This window comes from Oncorhynchus gorbuscha, linkage group LG20, assembly GCF_021184085.1.
Source record: "Oncorhynchus gorbuscha isolate QuinsamMale2020 ecotype Even-year linkage group LG20, OgorEven_v1.0, whole genome shotgun sequence".
NCBI lineage: Eukaryota > Metazoa > Chordata > Actinopteri > Salmoniformes > Salmonidae > Oncorhynchus > Oncorhynchus gorbuscha.
In genome coordinates, this window is record NC_060192.1 from 26,043,928 (window position 1) to 26,060,582 (window position 16,655).

Consider the following 16,655-nt stretch of genomic DNA (forward strand, 5'->3'; position numbering starts at 1 on the left):
ATCAAATACAGGCAAGATCCAAGTTAAAATAAAACCACTTTAAATATATATAATTTCCCACTGGTGAAAATCACTTACTGCACACTGCTAAAAGTTACTGAGCATTATTTTAAACACCTCAATAACGGTCTTTCCTCAACAAAAGAAACAAGACCAACATGGTCCCGTAGATCAAACTCTTGTTTTGCTCTGCAACATGACTCAAGAAATCTACTGACATACTCTTTAAATTATTTATTTTAATTTCCCCCCTCAAAACCTGCAACAGCAAAAAGATAAATAATAATAACACCAAAACCAAAAACAAAGAAAAGATATGGGGCTTCCCAAGGAGCACGATAGAGAAAAGGAGAGACTGGAAGAGGGGACCTGGGGACAGCACTCTTTACAACAATTTCTCTGTTATTGGTAAAACAGCATTAAATTATTTTGCTTGTCTAAAGATTGGTTGAGCCGGGACTAATTTAAACCAACAAATGATCCAGTGTGGGTGAATGAAAGAGAATTGACTTTGAGGGTCCTCTTAGCCCTCGGTTCTAATGCTAACCACCCCCTGCCCTCCCCTCTCCCAACAAACCCCTTGGTTTCCCCTGATGATGAGGCCAAAGAGAGTTCTTATTAGTGACTCTGATCAACAAACCCTGCGTATCGGCTGAAAATGCAACTAAAGCTATGGACAAGGGCTTACATTGGTAGGATGAAGCCAAATGTGAGAGATGGAGAAGGAAAGAGAGATATAAAAGAGAAAGAGATGACAAATGAAAATAGAGAGGAGAGAGCGAGAAAGAGCAAGCTCTGTGTGAGCCAGAAATTAGACAAACCCCTCAGGACCCCGGCCGACAGCGATGCGTTTATGCGACAAGAGTGCTTTCATTTCTGCCTGTTTCAGTTTGTTGGAATTTTGAGGAATATAATTTTCCTTGATGTTGTTGTTTTACAAATGTTTTATTTCTTCTTTCCAAAGAAGCTGAACCTCTTCTCACGGTCCCTCTCCTTGCCCTCCTTGTTGCGCATGGTGACTCCGGCAGCGTCTGCTGAACTGGGGGAGATGGGGGGCATAGTCATGGCTCGGCTCAGGGCCCTGGGGCCTCTGGGGGAGTGGTCTCCTGCTGGGATGGAGCTATGAATGGAGTGGATCCACGAGGCCATCTCCGTCTGGGACAGACAACACAGGGTTAGTCCTCAGTAGATCACATACACCAGAGGAGCATCAGAATCTTGTTTGGTTTGAAATGTGACACTCACCTCATCTTTAGCTTGGAACAGGAACTCCTTACCGTCCCCTAGCCTGCAGACACACAATGTAGAACAGAAAACTTGGGTCAGTATAGATGCATATCACACTCCCTTGCTTTTTAAGTTAAGTTTACAAGACTATTCTCTATTCAAACCGTCCAGTTCCCCCTCCCTCTCCTCTCACCGTAACTTGAAGACGTGTTTCCTCTTCTTGTAGTCGTGTGCCACCTCACACACAGCCTCTCCCAGGCTGATGGGGACTTCTCCGTGGTAGGGGATCCCGCTGGAGGCGCTCTTCTGGTCCTTGTAGAAGCCAAGGCTGCCCTTACGCAGAACACAGTACACATTCTGCCAGGACCTATGGGAAGAGAGAGAGAAGCTGTTGGCGGAAGGCATGCAGGCATGCGCCTGAAAAGGTTAGGGACATCACCAAAGAGTTCATGGCGACACACCACATACAAAATGTAATTTTCTGAAACAAAAGCATGTACATTTTATAAATTCTATTTAAATTGAACTTAATCTTAAATTGATATTGCATTTGCTTAAATTAATCCCATCCTTCAACAGAAGTCTATATGAACTAGGGCTCTCCATTTACCCTTCAGGGAACTCTCACTCTCCCTCCAAGACGGCCCTCCATGCCCCCTGCCCCATTCCCCTCCTGATGTCTTACCTGCTAGCTGCCTTCTTGGCATGGGACTCCATCTCCTGCTTGCGGTAGAGCATGCCCTCCATGGCATCTGTGCCAGGGTCAGCTCTCTTGCTGGGTAGCGTGGCAGACGGGTCCAGGCGTGATGACGCCAGCCCGCTGTCTCTCCCCGGACCATTCACAGAGTCAGAGTCAGAACCCTGTTGTCCAAGATGGAAGACACACAGCAGTCAGAACAAAACCATTCCAAACTAGAAGCCTGTAAGTCCAGTCCATTGACTGTCGGTCTGAAGTTGATAAAATTATCAATGCTTTAGGGACAACAGCAACATGGCCATATTCATATGGTAGCTTTGAACATGGCGTAGAAAACATACAGGACTACACAAAGACGGACACAGAAACACACCAACAGACACATGGAGAACAGAACAGCTACAAGCCCACAGATGGAGGGTCAACCTTCATCTGGACGTCATTTCCTGCCTTACAGGGCAACTGAGAAAAATGTTGAAATATATGTTTACATTTTTACAATCCAGACTTGGAACATGACAAAAGCAGCACAACGTGTTCCAATGGTGTTGCTATGATATGCTTAAAGGGGGTGTGGCATTGTTATCTTCGTTTCCTGGCACACAACATCAAATTCATTTTGAAAGGAAATCAAACATTTCCTCTCGTCAAAAAACCTTTTCCTACTAACACCGCTTTCAAAACCACCCACCCAAGCTAGGCCCACACCACCCAAGGACCTGTTATGTAGGAGACAGCTATGGTTTCCAATTTAGGACGACACTCACATCGTACTAACAATAGCTTGGTGCTGAAACTACTACAGCAACTAACTGCTCTTACAAACACTCATGTCCTGGTCCTTTTGAAGATGAGCACAAACGGAACAGCACCCAGAAAGGCTTGAGAGCCCAAGATTCCTTCGTTGAGACATAATGACATCATTATTGTAATCTGTGTAAGGCATGGAAGCCTGAACATCAATGGGACTGTGTGCTTTTCCTCAATCAAATAAAGCAAAATGGTACAGCAGTGACAGACTGATGGCGCCCTCTATTAGGCCATGCTGAGGTACTGCAGTAGACCAGGAGCTGAGTGAGGGCAGTGATGGGGGGGATGAGGAAGCTTGGCTAGGGCTAGGATAGGTACTCACACGCGGCGGATGCTTTGGCTTAGACACAGGTTTAGAGACAGGTTCACATTTCTCTTTCTTTCCCACTGATACTGATGATACTGATAAAGACTGCAGGTAAAGATGCAACAAGACATAGTTAAGAAGTCCTTGTGCTTGAAAATAGCATGCTACACTATGCTAACGTGTTTGAAAGAGACCCTGACAGACACACATACACACACAAATAGATATTACAATTTGACGCACACTTATATCATAAATAGACAAACAGTGACTCACGTCTAACGTACAGTACCAGTCAAAAATTTGGACACAGCTACTCATTCAAAGGTTTTGCTTGATTTGTATGTTTTTCTACATAGTAGAATAACATCAAAACTATGAAATAACACATATGGAGTCATGTAGTAACCAAAAAATGTGTTAGACAAATCAAAATATATTTTATATTTGCGATTCTTCAAAGTAGCCACCCTTTCCCTTGATGACAGCTTTGCACACTCTTGGCATTATCTCAACCAGCTTCACTTGGATTGCTTTTCCAACAGTCTTGAAGGAGTTCCCACATATGCTGAACACTTGTTGTCTGCTTTTCCTTACACAGCCTGAAGGTGCGTTGGGTCATTGTCCTGTTGAAAAACAAATGATAGTCCCACTAAGCGCAAACCAAATGGGATGGTGTATCGCTGCAGAATGCTGTGGCAGCCATGCTGGTTAAGTTGTGCCTTGAATTATAAATAAAATTGGCGACAGTGTCACCAGCAAAGCACCCCCACACATGACACCTCCTCCTCCATGCTTCATGGTGGGAACCACACCTGCGGAGATCATCCGTCCGCCTACTCTGCGTCTCTGAGATATTGCGGTTCGAACCAAAAGTCTAATTAGGACTCATCAGACCAAAGGACAGATTTCCAGGGGTCTAATGTCCATTGCTCGTGTTTCTTGGCCCAAGCAATTCTCTTCTTCTTATTGGTGTCCATAATTATTGGTGTCCTTAAGTAGTGGTTTCTTTGCAGAAATTAGAACACAAAGGCCTGATTCACACAGTCTCCTTTGAACAGTTGATGTTGAGATGTGTCTGTTACTTGAACTCTGTGATGCATTTATTTGGGCTGCAATTTCTGAGGCTGGTAACTCTGGTGGGTCTCTGGTAACTCTGGGTCTCTTATCCTCTGCAGCAGAGGTAACTCTGGGTCTTCCTTTTATGTGGCGGTCCTCAGAAGAGCCAGCTTCACCATAGCGCTTGATGGTGTTGGGTTCACCTTGGGGTCATGAGAGGGGCTCTACCAATTGTTTGATGCGTTATAATAACTGATTATGCTTATGTGGTATTAATAGAAGGGAAAGGTTTATAAGACTCTTTACATTTATAGGGTCCTAGAACTACAGATGAACAATATATATATGCATTATAAGGTTTAATATTGCTCCACAGTTATTTTCTAGTCTCTGCCTCTTATAAAGAAACGGTCTGAGAGATGTGTGAGTTATGGTAGTCAAAACAGGGTGTCTGTGAGAATGAACCCTGCAGGGGAGTGAAAGAGATAAGAGACTAGTCAGACATTCCACTATATATCAACTTGGGGAGTGGACGTTCACTGCTGAGCCTTTAGATAAAACTGAAACTCTTGTTCGTATAGCTGTGTAGGCATGGGCTTGGCCTCATGAGTCGAAGGTAATGACGTAGGCAGTGACATCACTAAAGCTGGACTTTGGGCTTAATAAAATAACTTGGACCCTTTACTATTTTGCAGAACTTACTAGGAAACATGCATGCTATGTTCCTGTTGTAAACTTCTGTCTGAAATTGCATTAATAAGTGAATAATTGATTTACTTAAAGATATTGTCTGAATGCTAATTTCCCCAATAAGCAAATGATTGACAAGGAACAAGGAACGAACCCCAACAATGGTTTTTGTAACAGCACTTGAAGAAACTGTCAATGTTCTTGACATTTTCCAGATTGACTGACCTTCATGTCTTAAAGCAATGATGAACTGTCATTTCTCTTTTCTCTCGCTTATTTGAGCTGTTATTGCCATAATATGGACTTGGTCTTTTACCAAATAGGACTATCTTCTGTTTACCACCCCTACCTTGTCACAACACAATTGATTGGCTCAAACGCATTAAGAAATGCGGACACCTCATAGGTAAGGAAAGAAATTGCACAAATGAACTTTTAAAGAGGCACACCTGTTAATTTAAATGCATTCCAGGTGACTACCTCATGAAGCTGGTTGAGAGAATGTCAAGTGTGTGCAATGCTGTCATCAAGGTAAAGGTCGGGTACTTTGAGAAATCTCAAATATTTTTTGGGTTACTACATGATTCCATATGTTATTTCATAGTTTTGATGTTTTCACTATTATTCTACAATGTAGAAAAAAGTAAAAAATGAAGAAAAACCCTTGACTGAGTAGGTGTGGCCAAACTTTTGACTGGTACTGTATACTTAAAGGTTTGGATCCAGTTATCCACATGAGTTATACTAAATACATTCTCTCACACATAGAACATAAAAATATTATGTCATTCAAATCTCCTCAAAACATATGGAGAAGACAACATGAAGAGGAACAAGACATAAAACAACACTTTATGGACTTACAGTGCATTCGGAAAGAATTCAGACCCCTTGAATTGTTCCACATTTTATTATGTTACAGCCTTATTCTAAAATGGATTAAATTGTTTTTTTCCCACATCAACCTACACTGAATACCCCATAATGACAAAGCAAAAACGGTTTAAAAAAAAATGTTTGTAACTGTATTAAAATAAAAAAACTTAAATATCACATTTACATAAGTATTCAGACCCTTTAATTAATACTTTGTTGAAGCACCTTTGGCAGCGATTACAGCCTGGAGTCGTCTTGGGTATGATGCTACAAGCTTGGCATACCTGTATTTGGAGAGTTTCTCCATTCTTCTCTGCAGATCCTCTCAAGCTCTGTGAGGTTGGGTGGGGAGCGTCGCTGCACAGCTATTTTCAGGTCTCTCCAGACATGATAGATCGGGCTCAAGTCAGGGCTCTGGCCGGGTCACTCAAGGACATTCAGAAACTTGTCCCAAAGCCACTCCTGTGTTGTCTTGGCTGAGTACTTATAGTCGTTGTCCTGTTGGAAGGTGAACCTTCTCCCCAGTCTGAGAAGTCTGTTTCCATCAAGGATCTCTCTGTACTTTACTCTGTTCATCTTTCCGTTCATCTTTCCGTTCATCTTTCCCTCTAAAAACATTACCACAGCATGATGCTGCCAGCACCATGCTTCACTGTAGGGATGGTGCCAGGTTTCCTCCAGATGTGACGCTTGGCATTCAGGACAAAGAGTTCAATCTTGGTTTCATCAGACCAGAGAATCTTGTTTCTCAGGGTCTGAGAGTCCTTTAGGTGCTTTTTGGCAAACTCCAAGCGGGCTGCCATGTGCCTTTTACTGAGGAGTGCCTTCCGTCTGGCCACTCTACCATAAAGACCTGATTGGTGGAGTGCTGCAGAGATGGTTGTCCTTCTGGAAGGTTCTCTCATCTCCACAGAGGAACTCTGGAGCCCTGTCAGACTGATCATCAGGTTCTTGGTCTTCTCCTTGACCAAGGCCCTTCACCCCTGATTGCTCAGTTTGGCCGGGCGGCCAGCTATAGGAAGAGTCTTGGTGGTTCTAATCTTCTTCCATTTAAGAACGATGGAGGCCACTGTGTCCTTGGGGACCTTCAATGCTGCAGAAATGTTTTGTACCCTTCCCCAGATCTGTGCCTCGACACAATCTCTCAGAGATCAAAGGACAATTCCTACGACCTCATGGCTTGGTTTTTGCTCTGACATGCACTGTCAACTGTGGGACCTTATATAGACAGATGTGTGCCTCTCCAAATCATGTCCAATCAATTGAATTTACCACAGGTGGACTCCAATCAAGTTGAGGAAACATCTCAAGGATGATCAATGGAAACAGGATGCACCTGAGCTCAATTTTGAGTCTCATAGCAAAGGGTCGGAATACTTATGTAAATAATGTATTTAAGTTTTTTTATACATTTGCAAAAATGTTTAAAAACTGTTTTCGCTTTGTCATTATGGGATATTGTGTGTAGACTGATGAGGACATTTAAAAAAAAATCAATCCATTTTAGAATTAGGCTGTAATGTAACAAATCATGGAAAAAGGGAAGGGGGGTCTGAATACTTTCCAAATGCACTGTATAATGTGGTGAAAATCTGGAATATTTAAATAGGACGTTTAATGGGGGGCTTTTAAATTGTTTAATTTGAGTATGTTAAACAGGAGGGAAGAATCTTTGTCTAGATTTGACTCAATATGGATATTCTGTCTCGCAATGTCCTCTCTCACCTGTGAGGTGTCCTGGTCGCTGTGGATTCCATTCACTGATACTGACTGGTTCAGTGTGGTCTGGTCCAGGCTGGTCCTGGGTTACACAAGAGGAGGAAAGGGAGTGAGAACGACATCTAGCGGGAAAATATGAAGGGAAAAAACCCATCAAATATCTCTGGTTACTCGGAGTTCCTCCAGTCTTACCTGGCATCATGTGTTTCAGCCTCAGACGGGGCCACCTCTTCTGTAGGTGGTGGTGTGGGGGGTCGCCTCGCCCTCTCCTCCTCCTCTCTCTGCCTCTGGATCTCCTGCTCCTCTAGCTAAAAGAGAAGCCCAGGTTAGTGGCTGTTAGAGGAGACACTACCCTACCTTCCTAACAATGCCAAGCACATGAATCCTCCCAACTCCTGCCCTGGTCCACCATCATCCAATTGACCACCTCTTAAATTAACCTTGACCCATTTTCTCCTGCCCCTTGTCCCCCTCCAGTCCTGCCCAGTCCCCCTCCAGTCCTGCCCAGTCCCCTCCTCCCTCCAGTCCTGCCCCCTGTCCCCCTCCTCCCTCCAGTCCTGCCCAGTCCCCCTCCTCCCTCCAGTCCTGCCCAGTCCCCCCTCCTCCCCCCCTCCAGTCCTGCCCAGTCCCCCTCCTCCCTCCAGTCCTGCCCAGTCCCCCTCCTCCCTCCAGTCCTGCCCAGTCCCCCTCCTCCCTCCAGTCCTGCCCAGTCCCCCTCCTCCCTCCAGTCCTGCCCAGTCCCCCTCCTCCCTCCAGTCCTGCCCAGTCCCCCTCCTCCCTCCAGTCCTCCCAGCCCCTGCCCCTCCAGTCCCCCAGTCCCCCTCCTCCCCCTCCAGTCCTGCCCCCGTCCCCCTCCTCCCTCCAGTCCTGCCCCCACCCCGTTGCCCTCCTCTCACCGTAGTGAGTTTCTCCAGCAGGGTGAAGCGCTCCTCCCAGCCGGCGGCTAGCTTCTCAAAGGCCTCGTGGCGTTTGATCAGACTCTCCACCTCATCCACGTTAGAGCCCAGCTCGGCCCCTCGCACCAGGGGCTCCTGGCCTGCCAGCCATGTCTCTGCCACATATGCATCCCGGCCAAACTGCAGCACCTCCAGAACTGAGACAGAGGGACAGGAGAAAAAAAATGAGTAACCATGAAAGGACCCCTCCCTCCCCACAAACACAGCTGAAACACAAACATGCAAACGCACACATGCTAAAACACACCTGAACAGACAAGCACTAACACACACGCGCGCACACACACACACACACACACACACACACACACACACACACACACACACACACACACACACACACACACACACACACACACACACACACACACACACACACACACACACACACACACACACACACACACACACACACACACACACACTTGTAAGTCGCATCTGCTAAATGACTCAAATTAAAACATTTAAAATGTATTACAAACACAAACAAATGAAGAAACACCACCACCACAGCCTGAAGTACACATACCGATCTGCAGGTGTCCATCTTGTCCTGCCATTTGTTGTTGATCTCGTCTCTTTTGCCTTGGAGCTGGTCCAGTTTCTCCCGGATCTGAATTGAGGCAGATCAATAACACCACATGAACAAACTGCACAATTACAAACCCCACTCACACGTTGCATAAACACACCTTTGACATTGGATTTTGTCCTAATCCCTTTTTCATTTTCAAAATGTTTATTTCATCTTTATTTAACCAGGTAGACAAGTTGAGTACAAGTTCTCATTTACAATTGCGACCTGCCCAAGATAAAGCAAAGCAGTTCAACACATACAACGACACGGAGTTACACATGGAGTAAAACAAACATACAGTCAATAATACAGTAGAAACAAGTCTATATACGATGTGAGCAAATGAGGTGAGAAGGGAGGTAAAGACAAAAAAAAAGGCCATGGTGGCAAAGTAAATACAATATAGCAAGTAAAATACTGGAATGGTAGATTTGCAATAGAAGAATGTGCAAAGTAGAAATAAAAATAATGGGGTGCAAAGGAGCAAAAGAAAAAAATGAAATAAATAAATACAGTAAGAGGTAGTTGTTTGGGGTAAATTATAGGTGGGCTATGTACAGGTGCAGTAATCTGTGAGCTGCTCTGACAGCTGGTGCTTAAAGCTAGTGAGGGAGATGTGTTTCCAGTTTCAGAGATTTTTGTAGTTTGTTCCAGTCATTGGCAGCAGAGAACTGGAAGGAGAGGCAGCCAAAGAAATCATTTGTTTCTGTGGAGCGTGTGCTACAGGTGGGTGATGCTATGGTGACCAGCGAGCTGAGATAAGGGGGGACTTTACCTAGCAGGGTCCTGTAGATGACATGAAGTCAGTGGGTTTGGTGACGAATATGAAGCGAGGCCCGCCAACGAGAGCGTACAGCTCGCAATGGTGGGTAGTATATGGAGCTTTGGTGACAAAACGGATGGCACTGTTGAGTAGGGTATTGGAGGCTATTTTGTAAATGACATCGCCGAAGTCTAGGATTGGTAGGATGGTCAGTTTTACAGGGGTATGTTTGGCAGCATGAGTGAAGGATGCTTTGTTACGAAATAGGAAGTCGATTCTAGATGTAATTTTGGATTGGAGATGCTTATTGTGAGTCTGGAAGGAGAGTTTACAGTCTAACCAGACACCTAGGTATTTGTAGTTGTCCACGTATTCTAAGTCAGAGCCGTCCAGAGTAGTGATGTTGGACAGGCGGGCAGGTGCAGGCAGTGATTGGTTGAAGAGCATGCATTTAGTTTTACTTATATTTAAGAGCAATTGGAGGCCACGGAAGGAGAGTTGTATGGCATTGAAGCTTGCCTGGAGGGTTGTTAACACAGTTAACACAGAAGGGACAGAAGTATACAGAATGGTGTCGTCTGCGTAGAGGTGGATCAGAGACTCACCAGCAGCAAGAGCGACCTCATTGATGTATACAGAGAAGAGAGTCGGTCCAAGAATTGAACCCTGTGGCACCCCCATAGAGACTGCCAGAGGTCCGGAAAGCAGACCCTCTGATTTGACACACTGAACTCTATCAGAGAAGTAGTTGGTGAACCAGGCAAGGCAATCATTTGAGAAACCAAGGCTGTTGAGTCTGCCGATGAGGATGCGATGATTGACAGAGTCGAAAGCCTTGGCCAGATCAATGAATACGACTGCACAGTAATGTTTCTTATCGATGGCGGTTAAGATATCGTTTAGGGCCTTGAGCGTGGCTGAGGTGCACCCATGACCAGCTCTGAAACCAGATTGCATAGCAGAGAGGGTATGGTGAGATTCGAAATGGGATTTGAAGACCTTAGAAAGGCAGGGTAGGATAGATATAGGTCTGTAGCAGTTTGGGTCAAGAGTGTGTCCCCCTTTGAAGAGGGGGATGACCGCAGCTGCTTTCCAATCTTTGGGAATCTCAGATGACACGAAAGAGAGTTTGAACAGGCTAGTAATAGGGGTGGCAACAATTTCGGCAGATCATTTTAGAAAGAAAGGGTCCAGATTGTCTAGCCCGGCTGATTTGTAGGGTCCAGATTTTGCAGCTCTTTCAGAACGTCAGCTGACTGGATTTGGGAGAAGGAGAAATGGGGAAGGCTTGGGCGAGTTGCTGTGGGGGGTGCAGTGCTGTTGACCAGGGTAGGGGTTGCCTGGTGGAAAGCATGGCCAGCCGTAGAAAAATGCTTATTGAAATTCTCAATTATAGTGGATTTATCAGTGGTGACAGTGTTTCCTATCTTCAGTGCAGTGGGCAGCTGGGAGGAGGTGTTCTTATTCTCCATGGACTTTACAGTGTCCCAGAACGTTTTTGAGTTAGTGTTGCAGGAAGCAAATATCTGCTTGAAAAAGCTAGCCTTGGCTTTTCTAACTGCCTGTGTATAATGGTTTCTAGCTTCCCTGAAAAGCTGCATATCACGGGGGCTGTTTGATGCTAATGCAGAACGCAATAGGATGTTTTGTGTTGGTTAAGGGCAGTCAGGTCTGGGGAGAACCAAGAGCTATATCTGTTCCTGGTTCTAAATTTATTGAATGGGGCATGCTTATTTAAGACGATTAGGAAGGCATTTAAAAAAAATAACCAGGCATCCTCTACTGACGGGATGAGATCAATATCCTTCCAGGATACACCGGCCAGGTCGATTAGAAAGGCCTGCTCGCTGAAGTGTTTCAGGGAGCGTTTGACAGTGATGAGTGGAGGTCGTTTGACCGCTGACCCATTACGGATGCATGCAATGAGGCAGTGATCGCTGAGATCTTGGTTGAAGACAGCAGAGATGTATTTAGAGGGCAAGTTGGTTAGGATGATATCTATGAGTGTGCCCATGTTTACGGCTTTGGGGAGGTACCTGGTAGGTTTATTGATAATTTGTGTGAGATTGAGGACATCAAGCTTAGATTGTAGGATGGCTGGGGTGTTAAGCATGTTCCAGTTTAGGTCGCCTAGCAGCACGAGCTCTGAAGATAGATGGGGGGACAATCAGTTCACATATGGTGTCCAGAGCACAGCTGAGGGCAGAGGGTGGTCTATAGCAGGCGACAACGGTGAGAGACTTGTTTTTAGAGAGGTGGATTTTTAAAAGTAGAAGTTCAAATTGTTTGGGTACAGACCTGGATAGTAGGACAGAACTCTGCAGGCTATCTTTGCAACACCGCCCACTTTGGCAGTTCTATCTTTTCTGAAAATGTTGTAGTTTGGGATGAAAATGTCTGAATTTTTGATGGTCTTCCTAAGCCAGGATTCAGACACAGCTAGAACATCCGGGTTGGCAGAGTGTGCTAAAGCAGTGAATAAAACAAACTCAGGAAGGACTTCTAATGTTAACATGCATGAATCCAAGGCTATTACGGTTACAAAAGTCATCAAAAGAGAGCGCCTGGGGAATAGGAGTGGAGCTAGGCACTGCAGGGCCTGGATTCACCTCTACATCACCAGAGGAAAAGAGGAGGAGAAGGATAAGGTTACGGCTAAAAGCAATGAGAATTGGTCGTCTAGAACATCTGGAACAGAGAGTAAAAGGAGGTTTCTGGGGGGAGATAAAATAGCTTCAAGGTATAATGTACAGACAATGGTATGGTAGGATGTGAATACAGTGGAGGTAAAACCTAGGTATTGAGTGATGATGAGAGAGATATTGTCTCTAGAATCATCATTGAAACCAGGAGATGTCATCGCATGTGTGGGTGGTGGAACTAATAGGTTGGATAAGGGATAGTAAGCAGGACTAGAGGCTCTACAGTGAAATAAGCCAATAAACACTAACCAGAACAGCAATGGACCAGGCATATTGACATTAAGGAGAGGCATGCTTAGTCGAGTGATCAAAAGGGTCCAGTGAGTAGTGAGGTTGGTTGGGGTCACGGCGACTCAGACAGCTAGCCGGGCCATCGGTAGCAAGCTAGCATAGCATAGGTCTGTTTTTAGCCAACTCATGCGTTTCCGTCGGTAGGATTAGTGGGGTTCCGTGTGGTAGAGGGGATCAATCCAATTCGCAAAAAAAATTGATATAGTTATAGAGGCCCAAGAAAAAAAAGAGAAAAAAAATGTCCGATGTCTATTCAGATAGCAGCCGATAAGACAGCTAACGATTAGCGGACCGCAGATGGGCGTTCAAGTAACGTCGCCACGGAGGAGCCAGCTGGATAACTCCCTTGGGCAGATAACATCGGTAGTCCAGTTTTGAAGGCCCGGTGGGGCTCTGCGTTGGTAGTAAAACGGGTCCGAATAGGTGATTGTAGCCCAGGAGTGACTGATGGAACTCTTCAGCTGGCTAGCTCCGGAATAATTTATGTTTGCTCCGGAATCGACGTAAGCCGATAGTCACACGGATAGCAGCTAGCTAGCTGTGAGATCCAGGTATAAATGTCCAGAGCTTGCGGTTGAAATCCGGGAACATGGAGAGAAAAATAGGTCCGGTATGTTCCGGTCCGAGACGCGCCGTACAAAACTGGCGATAGATTTTCGAGCTAAAGGATAGCTGATGACCACAAACCGTGGTTAGCTGAATACTAACGATTAGCCAGTAAAGAAGCTAACTAGCTTCTGGTTAGCTTCAGGCTAGCTTCTGGTTAGCTTCTATGGAGGATTACAGATGAGGTAAATAATATATATATATATTTTTTTACATATATATAAATTGGTGAGGCGGGTTGCAGGAGAGTGTTTTGAAGATGAGTTCATGGAAAGGAAAAAATATATATAAAAAGGTATGCGAAGAAAGTTGTAAATATATATATATATACGGGACACGACAAGACGAGGACGTCTGACTACTATGCCATCTTGGTGACAAAAGGATGACTTGACTAAATACTAGTGTGTGTGAATTGACGGGAGTGTGTACTGTATGTGGTGTAACGGTGACATGCCCAGGCCCATACCTCATCAGCTGCATAGTGGTTGTTGTTGATGAGAGAGTGTCCCATCTCATTGCAGGCTGTGAAGCTGTCTGCCCGGGTCTCGATCTCAGACTTGATGTCCTGATGGTTGGCTATGACCAGCCCTGCAGAGGACACGTCCCTGAGAGAGAGAGGATGGGAGGGTGGGGCGGGGAGCGGAATACATTGGTGAAAGGGATTTTAAATTGGGGCCCTAACCATTGACCTTAATGAAACTAACATTGGAGAACAACAATGACACACAACAGAAAGATGATCAGGTCTGACCTGGGGCTGTCGTGGGCGTCGATCTGCAGGTTGACCCCGTCCATCCACAGCATGAGGTCACGCACCATGTTGAAGAAGCGGAACTTCTCCACGGTGTCCAGCAGGAGGTGTCGGCGAGCCTGGCCGGCCCCCAGCAGATCCTCCCAGGCCTCAGTGACAGAGTGCTCACTCCGGTGGATCTCCTCAGCCTTCTCCCCAGCGTAGGCCTTCTGCAGCCGTGCTGCGTCGTCCTGCACCTGGTTCACCTGGGGATGGAGAGGGATGGGGCAGACGGGAGCTTAAAAACCATGAACCTTTTGCTCTGACAAATTGCTAATATCACGTAGTGTCTGCATTAAATCTAATATTTTAGCGTGTTCGGAGTGTGTGTAATGACTGGTGTTCCTGTAAGTATCCCTATACTCCCGTTGTATGGTGCCAAATTAATTCAATGCAACTTCTTTATTGTCCCTGAAGGGAAATTCATGGTGCAGTCAACAGTTAAAAGCAGCAGGCTACCTGTCCACTGAGGGCCTGGATGTCGTGCTCATAGGCATTGTGCTGTCGGTGGAGGTGCTGGACGGTGTTGAGGTCACGGCCCAGGTCAGAGGGCAGCGCCTCCTTCTTCTCCCGGACCCTCCCCATGGCCTCGCGGGCGTCCTGGTGGAAGCGGTGCAGCTCGTAGGAGGCGGCCAGCATCTGGGTGCGCGTGTCGATCAGCTCCAGCAGGTCGGCCCACGCCTCGTTCAGCCCGTCCTTCCACTCTGCCACGCTGGCGTTCTCAGGGTGACCCGACTCGATGAGGTCATCGGCCTGACCGTTAACGGCGTCCACGCGCTCCTGGCCAATGGTGCTGGTGTCCCGAGCAAACTCCCGGAACTTGTCCCGCAGCATCTAAGGAGAGAGAGGGATTACATATGGTTGAACATCATAGTGACTTGTCCAGCAGCATCTAAGGAGAGAGAGGGATTACATATGGTTGAACATAATACTGACTTGTCCAGCAGCATTTAAGGAGAGAGAGGGATTACATATGGTTGAACATCATACTGACTTGTCCAGCAGCATCTAAAGAGAGAGAGGGATTACATATGGTTGAACATCATAGTGACTTGTCCAGCAGCATCTAAAGAGAGAGAGGGATTACATATGGTTGAACATCATAGTGACTTGTCCAGCAGCATCTAAAGAGAGAGAGGGATTACATATGGTTGAACATCATACTGACAAAGAACAAAGTATTGTTGGTGAGTAATCAGTGCCTGTGTGTGTGTTCCTAAGTGTATGTTGTGTTCCTAAGTGTGTGTTTGTTTGTGGGTTACTAAGTAATTGAAGGTCAGTAATTGATGCTCTACAGATGGTCATACTAACAAACTATCTGTTGATAAGCAACTGCTTGCTAAGGTTACAGTTAGGTTTAGAATAAGGGTTAAGGTTAGTGCTGGGGTTAGGATAAAGGTTAAGTTCAGGGTTAGGGCCAGTAGATAGTTGAAACGTCACTGATAGTCTGCAGAGTAACTACAGTAGAAAAGGGTTACTCACTGTGACATGTTCGTAGTCCTGTCCCAGCTCATGGGATCCAGCCACCACCTCCCTCTCAGCGATCCACTGCTCTAGGTCGTCCACCTCTCTCTTCAGCTGGGTCAGCCTCAGCCTCTCCTGGAGACGCCCACGACGCTCCTCAGCCAGGTCCTTCAGCCCTGCGTACAGCTTGTCCACCTGGGCTTGCCGTAGGTTGATACGCTCGCTAATAGTAGTGGCGAATAAGAGAGAGAGAGAGTCAGGCCAGTTGTAATGAGAGAGTCAGGCCAGTTGTAATGAGAGAGTCAGGCCAGTTGTAATGAGAGAGTCAGGCCAGTTGTAATGAGAGGCCAGTTGTCATGAGAGAGTCAGGCCAGTTGTAATGAGAGAGTCAGGCCAGTTGTAATGAGAGAGTCAGGCCAGTTGTAATGAGAGAGGCCAGTTGTCATGAGAGAGTCAGGCCAGTTGTCATGAGAGAGTCAGGCCAGTTGTCATGAGAGAGTCAGGCCAGTTGTCATGAGAGGAACATTGTGACTGTAGTTAAATCATATTGTAAACGTTTAGCTTTACGTAATGAGCTATTAAAGCATTTTTTTTTGTGTGTCATATACACCGTATATGTGCAGTGAAATGTGTTGTTTTACAAGGTCAGCCATAGGAGCAAATTAGGATTATGTGTCTTGCTCAAGGGCACAGACAGATTTTTCACCGTGTCGGCTCAGGTATTTGTACTAGCAACCTTTCGGTTACTGGCCCAACACTTACTTGGTTACTGGCCCAACGCTTACTTGGTTACTGGCCCAACGCTTACTTGGTTACTGGCCCAACGCTTACTTGGTTACTGGCCCAACGCTTACTTGGTTACTGGCCCAACGCTTACTTGGTTACTGGCCCAACGCTTACTTGGTTACTGGCCAAATCAAATCAAATCAAATTTTATTTGTCACATACACATGGTTAGCAGATGTTAATGCGAGTGTAGCGAAATGCTTGTGCTTCTAGTTCCGACAATGCAGTGATAACCAACAAGTAATCTAACTAACAATTCCAAAACTACTGTCTTATACACAGTGTAAGGGGATAAGGAACATGTACATAAGGATATATGAATGAGTGATGGT

At 45.7% G+C, this 16,655-nt stretch overlaps 1 protein-coding gene across 4 annotated transcripts in view; it reads right to left on the reverse strand.

The window, feature by feature from the left end:
- Positions 1-219: 219 nt before the first annotated feature.
- Positions 220-16,655, reverse strand: part of LOC124006821 (spectrin beta chain, non-erythrocytic 1-like) — a 104,629-nt gene continuing 88,193 nt past the window's right edge. For 3 of the 4 annotated variants that reach the window (XR_006833842.1, XR_006833841.1, XR_006833843.1), the window contains 7 exons: positions 15,556-15,760; positions 14,533-14,907; positions 14,035-14,279; positions 13,750-13,888; positions 8,871-8,954; positions 8,282-8,478; positions 7,578-7,693 (listed from right to left, as the gene is read on the reverse strand). Coding sequence is in view for 1 of the 4 variants with exons in the window: in XM_046316998.1 (XP_046172954.1) it covers positions 946-1,155; positions 1,246-1,288; positions 1,421-1,594; positions 1,913-2,088; positions 3,057-3,146; positions 7,392-7,467; positions 7,578-7,693; positions 8,282-8,478; positions 8,867-8,954; positions 13,750-13,888; positions 14,035-14,279; positions 14,533-14,907; positions 15,556-15,760 (2,134 nt within the window). In the remaining 3 variants the exon portion in view is untranslated. Of the gene's footprint in view, positions 1,156-1,245; positions 1,289-1,420; positions 1,595-1,912; positions 2,089-3,056; positions 3,147-7,391; positions 7,468-7,577; positions 7,694-8,281; positions 8,479-8,866; positions 8,955-13,749; positions 13,889-14,034; positions 14,280-14,532; positions 14,908-15,555; positions 15,761-16,655 lie in introns of those variants that run through there. The other variant, XM_046316998.1, reaches the window with a different exon arrangement.